Source organism: Acanthaster planci, linkage group LG04 (genome assembly GCF_054643075.1).
Source record: "Acanthaster planci isolate LZ-2023a linkage group LG04, COTS_SCS, whole genome shotgun sequence".
NCBI lineage: Eukaryota > Metazoa > Echinodermata > Asteroidea > Valvatida > Acanthasteridae > Acanthaster > Acanthaster planci.
The window spans coordinates 17,743,770-17,760,203 of record NC_141780.1 but is presented as its reverse complement, the minus strand read 5'-3'; the positions used below and the strand labels follow the sequence as shown (position 1 = coordinate 17,760,203).

The 16,434-nt window shown below is 40.9% G+C and overlaps 1 protein-coding gene across 1 annotated transcript; it reads right to left on the bottom strand.

Annotated features, from left to right (window-relative positions):
• Nucleotides 1–2,045: 2,045 nt before the first annotated feature.
• Nucleotides 2,046–12,023, bottom strand: LOC110987176 (ADP-ribosylation factor-like protein 8B). The gene is made up of 6 exons (XM_022249665.2): nt 11,648–12,023; nt 10,486–10,566; nt 9,789–9,862; nt 9,133–9,226; nt 8,337–8,475; nt 2,046–5,849 (listed from the first exon to the last, which is right to left on the bottom strand). The coding sequence occupies exons 1-6, from the start codon at nt 11,768–11,770 to the stop codon at nt 5,797–5,799; spliced, it is 564 nt and encodes a 187-aa protein (XP_022105357.1). The 5' UTR covers nt 11,771–12,023; the 3' UTR covers nt 2,046–5,796.
• Nucleotides 12,024–16,434: the final 4,411 nt, after the last annotated feature.

The window sequence follows — 16,434 nt, the reverse complement described above, 5'->3', positions numbered from 1 at the left end:
TGTCCACCCGCTCATTGTCACTGCGTAATTAGTAACTTTACTTTGGGCGACAGATCGAGAGGGCGCTCGACATACTGACTGCTGTTCATACACAGACGTAATACATATCCGTAAACCACAGTTATCCTAGCAATACTTGTGGTGTTTTGCTTGCAATTAAATATAAATTATTGCTGTGACCAGGAAATAGAGAAGACTCCCTGATATTAGACCTACTTTTGCCATCGTGAATAAACTTTATAAATTTTGATACACTGTTCCATTATCCATACAAAGTGTGTGATTTTATTCCTCTCCCTCGATCCACATACATCAGTTTTCAAAGACTTGGTACGGATTTGGCTAAAAATGGCCAACAAAATGTTGACTACCGCTGGAAAGCTAAGTTCATAGGGAACAAAATGCACTATTTCATCGCAGGGAGTGATCATGAAATCTCGTAAAATGTCAAAATGCCTTTTGCACATATGCAATAATAAAAATCATTCAAACCAAACACAAAATCTTGTGAAAAGTGAGGCAATTTATCCCAAAAATAACTCCAGACGAAAGCGTCCATTAATGATTGCACTGCACATTTAGGGCACACGGTGTAATGCCAGCAACTGCGCAGTTATGTTATGAGATCATACCAAGCGCCAACAAAAGCATGAATATTAAATTTCCTATACCTCAGTACAAAAAGTTTTAAGGATGCAGATTACCTGCGAAAAAATGCTGTGGCGATCGTATCGCGTTTTTGAAATGGGTGTATTTGGTTAAGACTTTGATCTCGTTGGTTCCGATCATTTTGAAGCAGAGTTCGAAACCATTATGTTCATGCTCTGACCATAGAGCTACAACTGACTAACACCAGCGAAACTGAAGTCTATCCGAATCCACTCGTTTAGGAAACGCTCATAGGGTACAACAAATGGGTTTTGTTGATGTGAAACAGACGGTGCGTTGCCAGCCCTCGCTGCGACGCTCTGGCCTAGCGCCTGGCTACGGACATACCGGGCATGCTAGAAAGCGGTATTTGGCAAGATGTTATAGCCTGGGCAGTTCAAACTCCTTTTGTGTCCTTCCTCTATGTAAGATGCGCTGATGTTGTACTTGCGCGTTACATGTAGGATACATTATTCGATATTTATTCTACATGTATCTGATTTCTAAAGTTCTACAAGCACCTACATGGATTAAAAATGGCCGCGTCCAGGACGGCGTCAAGTTTTCTCCGCGCGGAGAATGAGAAGTTATTGCTCTAGTTTTCATATATAGCTCTGTGTTTGCACTACAATTCCTGGTTCAAAATGACGTCACCCTTCGGCAATTGACTCCAACCAATAGCCGTCATTCGTCCACCATAGCCAAGTGCATGTTCTCACATTCTTTCTCTCGGATTATTTTTTTACGGGTTGAAATAGTGACGCTATGGGAACCAAAAACGCTGCAAGCGCGGTTCAACTTTCCTCACTAAAAGCAGGGGAAGGCCTACCCACCCCTTCTCATGTGATCCTTTGGTTCCACCACTGGCATTATTTACGAGTCCTTTTTCAAGGGTCATACTTCCCCCTTTTGATTCAATTAGTTAAATTATACTTTATATTAAATATTGTCTGTGGAATTAAAAGGAGGTACTGAAAAAGGGAGACTAGTTCAACATAATGACATGATTTAAATCTTCATGAATAAAAATGCAATATTAGATAGACAAGGTTTATGCAGCGTTCTTTATGAAAACTGAAGTGAGTACAATGTAGTTTTAGTTGCACAAAGATACAAGGGCCCAATTAAAACCAAGCCTGTAATATCGATGGATCTCAAGGAGTGGGGTGGGGTTTCTCCCGTAAAGAGGTTTGTTTACAGTTTTGACGATTTGGTAGATCTACTTCCCTTTCTGCTCAATACGTGTCAAAAACTTCGATGTTTAGCCTCACACCTGAGATGGCTGACAAAGACTAGAAGAAATTGTCCATTTTTAGCCCTCAATAAAATTAAAAAAAAAAAAATTGCGGAAAAAATGGCCATATTCGCCGAAATACAGAAGACGTTAACTTCTCGTGTTCAACCTCCAATAGTCACAGTTTATTACGTGTTCGGTGTGTCAATACACGTCAAGGGCAAAACACTCTACGATAAAATCAATAGCCAAGGAAATTTAATAATTGACCCCCCCAAAAAGGCTACAGTCGACTCAATTTCTCGGCTTCACAGGACGTGTGGTAGGATTAATTAACAATTTCCTCCACTATAAAACCATACCGGAAACAGTATTCTTCAAAATGATGTCGATACGAGTCCAGTTACATAATATATAATTATGTGCATCTCTCTTCCACGCATTTGCCCTGAACTGGCTATGACAGACATTGATGGCAAGAGAAGCGCCTGCGTTCTGGGAGATTCGGTCGAGTTTGTTTTTTTGCTTTTACAAAGCAGCATCCACAGAATGCAAAGAAATTCGCAAATTCAATTTAACGATGCATGGTTAAAAGTACAATAGTTGGGTCGACGTCAGAGAAATAAAGTAAGGTAAACTCTGTGATGTGATTAACAATCAAAACGTTTTGTAAATAAAACACTGACTTTCCTCTTCTAAAAGTCTATTTTTAGCACATAGAAAATCGGCGGTGCTTAGGTAAACATCACAGACAGCTTACCACACTGTACTATTCCATCAATTATAAATGTATTTGTATATAAATGTGTATAAAACAAGCAACACCATCTTGACTGCAATATTGCAGTCACTTACGGCATTCTTCAACATCACAGAAACATGCGATTTATATTTCTGTGCCAATCTTTCATTTCCAGAGAACTAGATGTACGTGCATTTCGTGCCATGCACCTCTCAACCCTAACTCCCAAGTCAGTTTGCTATGAAACTCCCGAATCCTACAAAATCCACCAATGTACACGAACCCAATGAGGTAATCTTTTACTTCCCACTGACATCAAGTCGTACATACAGCAACAGTGACTTGGTTGTGTACCTTCCCTTAAATTCTCCAAACCTCCAGTTGGATTGGAAGAATACAGATCGGAAAAGGGATTTACCCTTTTCTGCGGTGGATCTTTCACATCAGATCGGCAAACCCTATTCAACTGACACACCTCAGCGACTACGGCACTCTTCCATCAACATTTGTTAGGTAAATGGAAAGAAAAACAGTTCATGGAAAAGGAGTGGGATGTGTATACACTTGTACATCATCGAATCTGACCTCGTTCGGGCTAGATTCCTTCGACCACAATAAAGAAACAGACCACTATTCCAAACAGACTTTCCAGTGGCATGGAGTTGTTTCTTTTACTAGAAAAAAAGAAGTGTGTCCACCTTTTTTCTTTTCAATAGTTCCAACTATTTTCAATAATTCTTTCTATAATTCCGGCTTTATTACCAAGTGACTTTGAGATCTGTGGGCTTTACTCACGAGATGGTCATTTTAGACCGTGATCCCAGAATCCATTTTATTTATGGAACACTCTATACTGGGTCCTTGAAGGAGCCTGACAATTTTTCTTTGGCCTCACTTTGAATTTTGTTTTCATTTGGACAATAAAGGCAACAAAACTTTTATCCGTAACTCGGAACGATCCATCGGAGCATTGCTTCCCTTTACTACACCATCTCAGTTCAGATATTAAGTTTTACGAGAATTCTTACAGGGATCACCTTGCTTTTGATTCCAGATGACCGCCTTCAATTGTTGACAACTGTGTCGATCTTTTCACAACAAATTCTGCGCAACATCATCAATGAAGTTACCAAAGGGCTGGACGACAGCACATGCCCTACACTTCTAGAATTGTCGTCCAACTGCACTGGACTACAATGACTCTGGTACTCATGGACTGGACTCTGTTCAGGTTTACGTGTGCTTGTGTATTACTGGTATTTGCCAATCAATGCTTCAACAGTAATCAATCCTTCCCGATAAAAAATCAGAAGCTGCTTTTACGCGATGTGCTCGATACAACCAGTGTTGCTGATTAGCCAGCCCAAGATGGAAAGGGTGCTGCATCTGCTGGAACAAAACAAGTTAAGCAGAACTTACTGGTTCACTTTTACGTACAAACTGTGACAACACGAACAGACTATTTTTTTTTATTCCTTACCTACTCACTTTTATGAAAATGGAGAATGATCAATTTTTGTTGCTAAGCATTACATGTTTGTTTACATCACATTTACGAGTTTGTATTTTAATTTCAATTACATACGTTATTTCCAAATGAAGAAAAAAAAAAAGATCTGAATTTCTGAACATTTTCTCCCTTCAAATCTGCGCCCACAAAACTGAGGGACCAGATATCATGCATCAACAAAAGGTAGACATATCATTCTCTTTTGACTATTCAGAAATAACGTTTTGCTCTTGTCCGTTGAATATCACGGGTCTTGGAGAACTCTTTCATAATTCACACTCGTCCTCAGTTACATACTGCAAATTTGCCCTGGATAAACAGGTCGTCAATTCAAACAAACGCATCAACAATGAGACAGTTGAGTTTCTCTGCTTTATACATATATAAGACTAAATAATTGTGCCAGAAAAGAGTCATCAACTGACACTCGATATGCTGCTGACTGAACGATTATACTGTGGTTTGTTGTCTAGAAAAAATATGGAGTGCAGCTCAATATACTGAAAGGACTGGTACAAGTCTATAAATGCTGAATGATTACCAAGAGAGGGCGCTGCAGAATAAGTTCCATGCTACTTTAGGCAATAATTACATTTTCTTTCCACTTTGATGATTGACATAAGATTTCGTTTGAAAAATAAAGCCCTCTTTGCAGGATTTTGAATGAATTTGAAACAACACTGAGATACGACCAAACAACGTACACTCTCGTTCATGGCAAAAGTAAATGAATGCAAGAAATGTACAAAACCTTCCTTCACCGTGTATCAAATATTATTTCTATGAAATTGAAACCTTCCACAAGGCTTGGAATTGATACAAAGAACATGTAAAAGCTAAGCAAAATGTTAAACATATAATTCTTACATGGCATAAAATCCAACAGGATGGCAACAAGGTCTTTCAGTATACCATGTGTGCCCCCCAAAATAATCTTTTTTTATATCAATTTACATTTAATTGCTGTCATAGGGTAAGTAACTGAGAGAAAGACTGCGAAGTATCCCATAACCACTTCAATCATTGCCAGTTTTTTTGTAGTTGTAACAAAATATACAGTCTGTGTTGCAATCAGCATTCACATGTAATCAATTTCACCTTTTCACGACTTTCTGTAAAAGAATTCAAGACTGACTTGGAATATCCAGTCACAAGTCTGCGGTTGCTTAAGTACATTTCACGGAGTCGGTAGTAGCACCCGCCCCCTACATGAGCTCTAAGAAAAACTTATTTCTGTTATTGGACTTTCTTTTCTGTATGCACCATTCATCTCTGGACTTATCATATACAAAACCTATTGATCTGGATAATAAAAGGAAACGTTGTATCGATCGAAAATGTAATGTTTACCAGACCCATTTGACAAGTCAAAAGACTGTCTGGACTGAAGAATTAAAAAGGGTACCTTTCACTACTTTGTTAGACTGAAATTGTACATCAGAGGAAAAAACCCAGAATCTGTACATGATTATGTCTACAGCCATTCGCATATGACAGCAAGTAAATGGTGCCTTGAGATTTCCAAGTATACCTAACTTCACCTCGTTAGTATGCATACATACAAGGTGGAGGATTATGTACAACGAAATACCTACGATAAACTTGGTCAAGCCCATGTTGACCCTTAAACCATGACCTTTCTACTTGACCCCTTCTGCGGTGCTAGCGGCTGCCCCCTGACTTGGAATGTTGTATCAACCATTGCAGTGTGATGTCTGGAAAATAATGAAATGAGTGTGAGTTAGACAGAGTTATGACAATGTGAAGCAATTTCTGATTGGATTTGCATTTAGGGCCCGTTCCCTACAGGTAGTCATTGAATAGTTGAACTAAACTTTTGTCTTTTATGGTGAAGTAAAAGCCCCATCCTACCATAATTCAGTTGACCAAACACAAACAAACCCCACCCTTCTTTGATCTCCTTGCAAGTTGAAGACAGGTTCAAGGTAAAAGCGGGGCTAGCCTAAGCAGGTGTTTATACTTGGACCAATGATTTTATTAACCCTACCCCTAGGCCATTTTTGCTAGGGACCCTCCTCAATCCTCCAAAATCCTCCACTTTGGGAGGTGAAAAATTGGATTCTCCCTCAATCCTCTAAAATTCTCCCATATTTCTTGAAAGTGTTGCTTGGAGGTGTGCCTGCTCCCTCAATCCTTCAAACTCCTCTGGCATTTCCTGTCATTATGTTGACATTTTTGAGCAGTGCGGTCAATTTAAAAGAAACGTTGGGCTGAATTTATGCATGATTAGGCAAAAACAATCCAAAGTCTAACCCACAACCTCCATGCATTCGCAGTAAGCCACACACTTTTGCCATTCACCCTCAATCCTCCAAAATCCTTCAAAACTGCCCATAGGATTTTGGAGGACTGAAAAGGATTGAGGTTCGGCCTTCACACAGACATATATTCATAACGGTGTATGAATATAAGTGAACTTGCAAAAAAGCATTAACAAGCTTGCTTAGGTGAGACTCGAGCCCTGTGACGTCCTGCTTACTAGTGCAGGCGTCTTAACCACTTGACTACGGTGCTTGCCAGGGTCAGGTGGCCGGTCCGAGTCTGGCATAGCAGTGGGGCACTGCAAACTATTTTAAGATGTACTTTGCATCGGGGAGATGTTAAATTGAAACAATGAGTATACGGTGTTGTGAACATACATGTACACGAATGTCGGTGTGAGGACAAGTTGACATCTTCCTGACACAGAGTACATCTTGACTTTGGCCCAATGAGTTCTACCCTCAGCGAAAAATGAACAAGGGTATGGACTTAATAAGCTCTTCCTGGGTCAAATGAGAACTTTCCTGAGCCCTGCCCTCGACAAATGAGCAATACACTGGTTCTGGGTGCTATCCTTGGTTCCATAAGCACACTTCTGGTCCCAGTGAGTGACATACCCCCAAAATCTCAATGTGTCTCCTAGAAGACATGTATGCTAGAAGCAGGGTTGTAGCTTGAACATTTTTAGTGCCACATGTTTTGGGGTCTGGATGGCTGAGTCCTCACAGTATCAGTTGTAAAGACAAGCAACACATTTGCAACGGCCACCTGACTATATATACTTGTCTGTACATTTGTAGCCGTTTTCAATATAACAGGAATATGTGACAATATATTTCAGTACTGTCCACGTCTTTCTTCTCTCATAAAATTTGGAAACTTCTGTAAAGTGAAGTGAAATTTGTGCTGGTAGTAAGTTTCCTTTTTAACCCCAAATGCCGACTGGTGATTTGGAATACCCAGTAGTATGGAATTCCATATCTGCCGTCCGTCGTGCATCGCACGTCGTCTGCCGTGCGTCGCATGTCTTCCGTCGAGTGTTGTCTGTTGATTATTTTTGTCACGCTTGCGCGGTGCTATTTTTCACTTTGACCCTTGATCTTTTCACATACTTGTTTGATCGATCCACCATGCCTGTCTGTCCTTCCACGATATCCCATCAGATCACGACCCCATAAATACAAGAGTAACTTTGAACTGAATGTATACCGAAATAATAAATTACATACAATGTTTGATTCCTCAATATCTTGTATAAGAGAAGAACTGATTCAACATTATTTTGAGGGTGGGTATACCTACGATGAAATCTGCTGTATACTCCAAATTAGACATGACTTGAGTTGCAGGTAAGCTCACAGAAGTCTTTTAAACAGTAATATTACTTTGTAAGCCCCACATGCTGGACCACCTGTGCTCATTGGCCTATCCACCATGGCATACACACCCACAAAAACCAATATTTTCTGAAAACTAAACCAAGTGATAGTTGCCCCCTAACATTCAATAAACAGTTACTTGTCCACAGCACAATTGACAAAAACAATTTGCTATCTAGTATTTGTGGATTTCAAGGTGAAATTGAGAGCAAAATTGGAAGTTCTGTATTGGCTGGCACATTTTTACAGCAGGCAAGAATTGAATGAATGCACTGTGGATAAATTTACCTAGACAGTTTTGCGGAAAAAGATTTTTCCCTAAAAAACACTTGGTTGAATTCTTAGAAAGGTGACGCGTGACGAACAACGGGCAACACGCGACGGACGACGGAAAAGGGCAGAATCGGGACACAACAAAAAGCAAGAGGTGACGGACGACGGCAGCTTTGGAATTCCATACAGTAGCGCCAGCCATGCTGGCTGGCATGACGACAACCCTGGCTAACGGATACACAACAAGAGGCATTGATTATTATTCACCTATGTTTTCTTTCTCTTTACATGAGATGGAATAGCAGCAGATCTCTCTGTCTTGAATGGCGGAGAGATTCATCTTCTCGATCAACTGTTTCTCATCCAGGGCGTTCGGCAAGTCTCGTTTGTTGCCAAGCACTAATACCTGTGAATAGGGGAGAAAGAAGAAAAACCTTAAAAAACAATCTTAGATTGTGAAAGCGGCCTCAGTAGTTTACTGGCAAGACGCTTGATGTGTACAGAACCTATGATCCCACAAGATGAAATATCTGGGATCCTGTTGTACAAGGGAGCGCAGGCATGCACATGAGGCTAAGCCAACTCATTTAATTGAAAATCTGAATATCTGATCTTGAAAATAAACCTCCAGGTATTCTATAATCAATCAAATATAAATAGCCCCAATCCAGGAAATATGTATACAGTTGTATTTTCAATTGAGTGTTGCAGAAGACTTGAATATTGAAGGGTAGTACGTCAGGGGTTCAAATCCAGCTGCTGGCCATAAGCTGTGGCCTTGGGCAAGCCACTGCACCCCTGCTTACCTTGCTTCACCCAGGATTGTAAATGGGTACCGGCGTTAGCTAGGGAGCCACTAGGGGGAAACACATATTCTCAGGCATTTCAAGCCAAGGAAACCAGGGATGAACGCTGTGCTGATGAACCTAATGACGTGGTATAGAATTGCCTTTTCCTAATACACTCTGAAGAAAACTTTTGTACAAAACGAATCCGTTTTCACCCGATGTAATTTAATTTCTTGCAGTGGTTTGTCACTAAGATCTGTTTTGCATAAACTTACTGGAATTCCTTGCAGCTGTGGCTTGTCCAAGAGGTTATGAAGCTCATTTGTGGAAGCCTCCAGCTTGTCGTGATCAGCTGCATCTACCATATACCTGTACAAGAAAATCCAAATTTAATGTGTCAGTGACCGATTTTGAGTTCAACTCTATCCACAATTTTAGTTGAAGGCTGATACCAACAGCGAGTTGAGCACACACAGAGCCTGTATGAGGATTTTGCAGGACTGAGCGTAACACTCTGATGCACGAAGCCTTGGGAGTAATGGTTAAGAAAGTCACTGATTTTCTCTTAGGCTGGACCCGACACAAATGAAACAACAGACCTCATTCACAAGGAAGCCATTCTAGATCATGTTCCCTGAATCAATCTTATTCATTGTAATTTGTCAAAAGGGATGGTGCCAGACTATTTCGGGTTCCATAACTCACTTTTTTTTTAAACGTTATTTATACATTTATATATAATGAATCAGAAATCCTGAATCATTCATCACCATAAATGAAATTAATCTATAATGAACTTTCTTTGATTGCTTTGTTCTTATTCCTAGGTCCTGCCAAAGTTAACGTTGCTTTCAATTGAACATGGTCGACTTCTGACTGAGGTCAATTAGTCCAACTTTACAGAAGAAATCTCCTTGAACAGGCAACTTACACAATACAGTTGACACCTCTACAGTATCTTTCCCACATGCTCCTGAATCTGGGCTGGCCGCCAATGTCCCAGAGCTGATATAAGAAGCAAAGACAATTATCGCGAAAACTTAGTATAGAAAAACAGCAATCTTTTTATGTAAAACCAGGTACATGTTTTACTTAATTACATGAAGTACTGTAGATTTCTTCCCTGAACAACTTATTCTCAAACTGAGACCCACTTCAATTTAATCTTTATTCCAAAATATGAGCAGAAATGGGGATAAACTACAGCAATGTCAATAACACAAATCCAAATAATTTCCAATGTGGTTGTCTAAATTCAACTAAAAAAGAAATTATCAGATTCTTTGTTTCTATCCCCCGTTTCCAAACTCAAAGTCGGTGTCATTGCATTTGTAACTACTTGCAAACATCATTACTCCAAAATGGACCTAAGCCAGGTGTAGTATTACTTTTGGCCAAAAATACAGTGTACTGACTAAAATGAAAGTCACAACTAGTACCTTAACAGTTAAAAAGTTGAACTTTTATAAATATTGATCTATGAAACACAATATTTTGATTTGATAAAGTTGATAGCTCATTCTGTTTCAATAAGAACTGGACTGGAATGACAGGTGGTTCCTTCCCCCACAGGTGCTTTCACTGTACCATTATCCAAAAATAAGATGGAACCACCGAAATATGTGTACCTTGATTGTTACGTTTCCCTTGGTGAGCTTCCTCATGTTGAAACCAACGGTGGGGATCATATCTTCATTGAACTGGCCAGACTACAGTGAAAGAAATGCAACAACGTCAACAGGAGGACTCTGTTGAAGCTTAGCACAAGAACAGCAGACATGGAATGTACTGCATCGTCGTGAAATTATCTTCATTATTTTCTGCCGTTGAACCAACTCTGACAGGTTCACATTTGGTAAAAAAAATCATTTCGCACAGGCCTGGTCACATTTGCCAGGTCGCACAGAAAATACACCCTCTCTGCGTGATGCTTACCTAACCACACACACTCCAAAAAAATTATTACTTTTTGATTGATATAATGTGAGGATTAATTTTTAAACTGATCATATTTTTTGTCCTGAATTAATTTGCTAAGAAAATATAAGACTTTAGGACACTAAATTACAGGACAATAAACTCCTGTCAGGAAAGAGTTCCATGTACTGTACATGTACATGTATAGATGCCGCTTAACACCTCGTGCACAAAACCTATGAGACTGGTCTAAGTAAGTGTTTTGTAAGTAAATGACCTGATATTTTCCCTCCTAAATTGAGCTTTTCTGGACATGTTTTTGCTTACTAACGGCTTACAGGTGACTGCAGCGAATAATTACTGGTGTCTGTAGATGGAACTCTTCTCAGGATCTGTTACCAGGAACATTAACATTTTGCATCCTTGCAAAATTTCCCCAAGGCTATCAATTTGCTACCTTTGCCCAAATTGACAGTAGCACGCAAAGACAAACACAAATGGGCAAGTGAGCATGGGGGAATTTCAACAAAAACACTGCGCAAGGTTTAACATGTGTTAAACCACGTAAAATGTACACATTGTTCAAGAATTCCAACTTCTAGTTCTATATCATCAATCAAGTAACTTTGTAACTAGTGTAAGGTATCAGATCACCAAGCAAGCCAAAATAATGAACATGCACACTGTGCCAGGCCTATCATGCCTATCCTGCTTCTGTTTCGTACTGCCATGACAGTGCAAACACCTCGGACTCGACTGTTCACAGCCAGTGACAGCAAACAGGTAGGCAAGACACGCAACTTGTTTTGCCTTTTAATTTTATACCACCAATCTAATTTACAAATAGCTTGACATTCAAGGGCAAGAGCTTACCGATATTACATTGACAAATGTTGTCTTTCCCGAGTACTGAAGCCCAACTAACGTCAACTCCATTTCTTCTTTCCAAAACAAGCTTTTCAGCCAGTCCAAGAACCTGGTCAATGCCGCGAGCATGTTTCTGATCTTGCTGCTATTTTCGCACGGACATAAATTCAGCTGGAGGCAACAGGCGGGCCAGACCCGTCAATTTCTGGGGGGAAATGGAAAATGTTTTTTTCGTGGTAGACCCGCTGACCAGATTAAGCTGATTTGAGCAATTATTTCAACAGGGAGTTACAGTTTCCGTGCGTAGCATGCATCGGGCCCAATGCACAGCACATTACAAGCACGTACGAAGCATTGTACATGAACGTACGGAAAACAACCTTCCTAATTTCTGGTCATTGACCTTTACCCTTTCCTCGTGACCATACGTCATGGTTCATCGGGGGATACACGGTCCTATTTAACTCGGGATCTGCAGCTCACATGGGATTGGAGCTAAGATGGATTTGCCATTTCAATGTAATGTTGATCTTATTTGATGGAAGGTATAATTTTTCCCCGTGGCTTTATCTATTTTGGCAAGGTGTAAAAGCGAATGATGATGGCAGATTCACGTTTCCTCTCTCCATGTTACAATTGTGTGTAGTTATCGGTTGTTTTCGCCAAGCAGTTGTTTCAGAAGTTGTTTATAAGTTTCAGAATTTAATTTGTAAAATTTGAAGCAACGCGAGTAACATAAGTTTGAACAATGTTCTGCACTTTTTTGATAGACTCCTCCATGTAAATCCAATTATATCCTTGGAAAAACTCAAAGTCACAGCAAATTCTGACGAGTTCCCTATGGGCTGCCTCTGAATTGGTATTTCGTGCCTACGGCTTAAAAAGTAATTACTTTTTCCCGATTCATGCGCCACAAAAAAAGCCACAGCCGTTGACAATTTTGCCTACTTGGGACACTGGCTTGTCATTAGTCAACGTTCAGGAGACTGAAGAGTCTCGAATAGTTGAGGGCGGTATTGCAACTTGATCGTGTGGCGTGCAGCGCGCGTAGGGCCGGAGGGCGGCGTGTTTTGTATATCACCCATTGTCTGAGGATACTTTGTCCTATGGCAAAATATGGTTTTATCGCATAACTTAAGATGAGATTAGTCCTCACGCCTTGTCGAAATGTCGGACTTTAAAAACCTTCAAAAATCCTCCAGACCCACGCGTCGAGTTCGGGCGGCCTGTTCTTGACACGGGTTTCTTGTTCTCGCGCTCGAACGGCGGGGAACACGACTCAAGAACTCTGTTCTCGGAACAGGATCACACACCACCTTCTCGTCAGGGTACAACAGGAACACACGGAAAAACTCATGAGATCTTGATTTTTGAACAGCTGCAAAAGGTAGAGAGATGGCTTCCAGAGTCATTGACAATGGGAAGTTTTGCAAAATTAGCATTAACTATTTTCTGTAACACAGAAACGAATGTTCCTGTTTATATAGAAAAGAATTCAGCCCATCCAAACATTAACTCTCGAATAACGTAGCCTAGGCTACCTGGACGCCGCCATGTTTCATGTCACTAACCACCAGCGATAACCGGTTGTTTGCTCCCGGCGTTCGAACGGCCGACCCACGAACAACGAGTTGTTCGTGAACATACGGGAACAAGCCGTCCGAACTCGGCCACGATTTCAGGCTTTATTCAAATTTGTTATTCCAGCGTTTGATAACCAAAGTTTTGCGTACCGCAGCCTGGCGCGTGCGGTACGCCCCTAGAAAACAACGCTAACAGTTAGAAATAGCGCCGCCTAGTGACGTTCAGAAAGATCGTGTTCTCCAGTATTTCACTGGACATTCAAGATTATGGGCAATTCTCTTCAATTCACAACGGTTGGCCATGATTTTTTTTTCATCCCGCCCTTCCCCAAACTACTTCTGAGGTCTCAGCTGGGGCATAGGGTTAAGTATAGCCCCCTGCCTCTAAAATAAGCTCACAAGTTGGAGGTTTTTGCGAACAAAAGATACCAAGTTAGAAGCCACAAGTGTTCTATATTGGGTCCTGATTTTGGTTCCTCTTTTTAAATAACCTGCGGGGTCACAAAATATCAATAAGCTCGCCTGCAGACATCCATTTCCTCATGTGAAGTGCGAGTCCCTATTCCGCCTCTTGCAGAAGCACCCCCTCATCGGTTGAACCGCATTGGTCGTTCACTCGCCACCGGTCCAGGCCGGCCCCAGGCGCTCGGGCGACGAGCAAACGTTGGTGTTCATTTTGTCGGTAGCAATGAGACCGTGATGCGTACATTCCTAGTTGTGCTTGAACGGGAAAATTCAGATCCGACCATCGATCACCATTGGACAGGTTCCGACCGAAGGAGTCTCTGTTGCTTAGAAAACAACGCCCTCGCTTGGTCCAGGTCGAGTACGATTACCAAGTAGACATGAAAAGTATAAGCGCATATTCCCTGCACCTTTTCTTGTTAATCCCCCATACCAAAGCACGGACAACTTTAATTTCAGCTTTGGCCTTTATCCGAGGTAATTAAATCCGTAATTTAATTAACATCTCCCCGACGCAAAGTACATCTTGAAATAGGAAAAGGTATTCATATGTTGGATGTGGGTATGACTAAGGGCGAATGCAACAGTCTAGGAACCTGTACCTGCACTATTCTCTCTCCAAAATACTTTGAGAACCTGCAGCGCATTCAAATTCAGCCAGTCCCAAAAGTTTCAGCCGTTATAAGCTGATATAAACACCCGTTAAATTTGCTTTCACAGTGACTGTAGTGGAAAAATCCACAAGTCACACTTTGCGTTTGTACAAAGCCTACATACGGAAAAAGCATGAAAGGGCGACCTCTTTCATAAGCCGCGTACCATTTATAAATGGCACCCTCTTTTGTTTGAATTGCGCCATCCTATAAACCTAGGGCAAAAATAATACGGTCGAGTTCGGGCGGCCTGCGTATTTTTTTTTACACGGTAGCCTAGCGTTTTTCGCTTTGGTAGTGCTAATTCGTGCTTGAAAAGAGACTAATGCTGACTGAACCAGTCAAAGCGAGCGTGCGAAAACACGAAACGATAGTGCAACAAATGAATGTTTTTATTTAGTTCCGAAAGTTGATAGTTCAGAGGTGATGGATCGATGGATTGTGACAGTATTGGGGTGATTCCATTTCCTCTAATGGTCAAGTTATTTCTTTGGTGTGAGTGAAAAAGTAGAATTTTAATCACCACCGTGATCGCTGGCTTGATGAGCTAGGATATCCATGCTCTCGCAATGTTTTTTAGCATTATTACTTTTTTTCGGGGGGGGGAATAAAATACAAATGCGATGTGACAAACATTATGAACGATTTAGGTGGGTAATGAATGAAGGTTGTTTTCAAGCAGATTGAGATTTTCACCCTTTTCGTCTCTCTTATTTCATTTATTTTGTATCTTTTCCATTATAAAAAAAATCAAAATTTCCAAATATTTTACTTAAAACATGTTCAGGTTGGTCTTGAAGCCTTGATTGCAACCTCGTCTCCGTCATTTCCTCTAGGCTTGTTCACCTTACAGAGTCGAACAAGCAGACAGGTTATGGCTTTACAGCAAAGTGTGTCAATAATGCTTCATATACCTACGGTAAAAGACTCCCAATATCCAAAATTATTACTGCTAGCTGTGCACTGTATAGCACAGCAAAGAATGACATAAAAAAATTCCAATCCTTGGTGCGTCACTGCCTGTATGCATTTGAAGTATAGAAGAAAGGAAACCGTCGAAAGATTCGGTACAAATTTGACTCATTATTTCGGTCGTGAAGTAACGTTTGCTTTGTTCAGGTTTTGCACCTGCGTAGGCCTACCCTGATTCCTAGTGGCGCTCTCACGTAACATTTAGAAGCATCTAGAGCTATGCAATAACGAAACGTCTTCCAGTTTTTAGTGACATGCATTGAACGATTACATACTATGTCATGTTTCCGCCCCACGTTCAATCCCATGCGCTGATGTACGTACTCAGCATTAGTTTCTTTTCATGCGCGAATTGGCACCGCCACAGAAAACCCTAGGCTACGGTGTAAATAAAAATACGCGGGCGGCCTGTTCAATCTTGGCACGGTGTGGCGGTCTCAGCTGTCTCCCGGTCTCAGCGGTCACCTTTACCAAATATAGTAAAATACGTCATGCCATCTCTGCGCACAACAACGGTTAAGTCGTCCGTTTCATGTCCGGCTATTCTGAACTGTTGCAAACATGGCAAAAAGCAGAGCAATGGCTTTCAAAGCCAGATCTAGAAAGAATAGTAAATTTTACAAAAGTAACATTAATCATTTTTTTGTAAACAGCAAAGAATTCAGCCCAGTTATGCAAACATTAACTGGAATAACGCTCAGGGACGCCGCCATGTTGCATGTTAATTAACCGGTTGTACGTTCCCGGCGTTCGAGCGGCTGAACCGAGAAGAACAAATGGAACTGTTCGCCAATTCGTGAACATACGCACGAACTCAGCTGTAGTTTCAGCAATCACGAAGGCACATCCAACTCTCCAGGATAAGTGTTTGCCAGCTGTTAATACGTCGGCACGTGCAGACAAAAGGTGTAGCTTACGGTAGCCTGATTTTATTTTCGATGCGAAACGCCGAAAGGTGTGGTGCGACCATTAATTTGTTATAGCGCCCTCGCAAAGTCCGCATTTGTTTTAGGACGCTAACTGTTGATCTCTCATTTCTTTTTGGCGAAGAGTGAAATTGCTTTTGTTCGAGCTAACATTGGCTGATTAATCGATGAGCCATACATCGACTGGCTGTAAT

Coding starts and splice junctions, on each gene's coding strand:
- LOC110987176 (XM_022249665.2), bottom strand. CDS start 11,770: ATGCTCGCGGCATTGACCAGGTTCTTGGACTGGCTGAAAAGCTTGTTT. Junction 10,567..11,647: donor CATTTGTCAATGTAATATCG/GTAAGCTCTTGC, acceptor CTTTCACTGTAG/TCTGGCCAGTTCAATGAAGA. Junction 9,863..10,485: donor AGGGAAACGTAACAATCAAG/GTACACATATTT, acceptor TTCTTATATCAG/CTCTGGGACATTGGCGGCCA.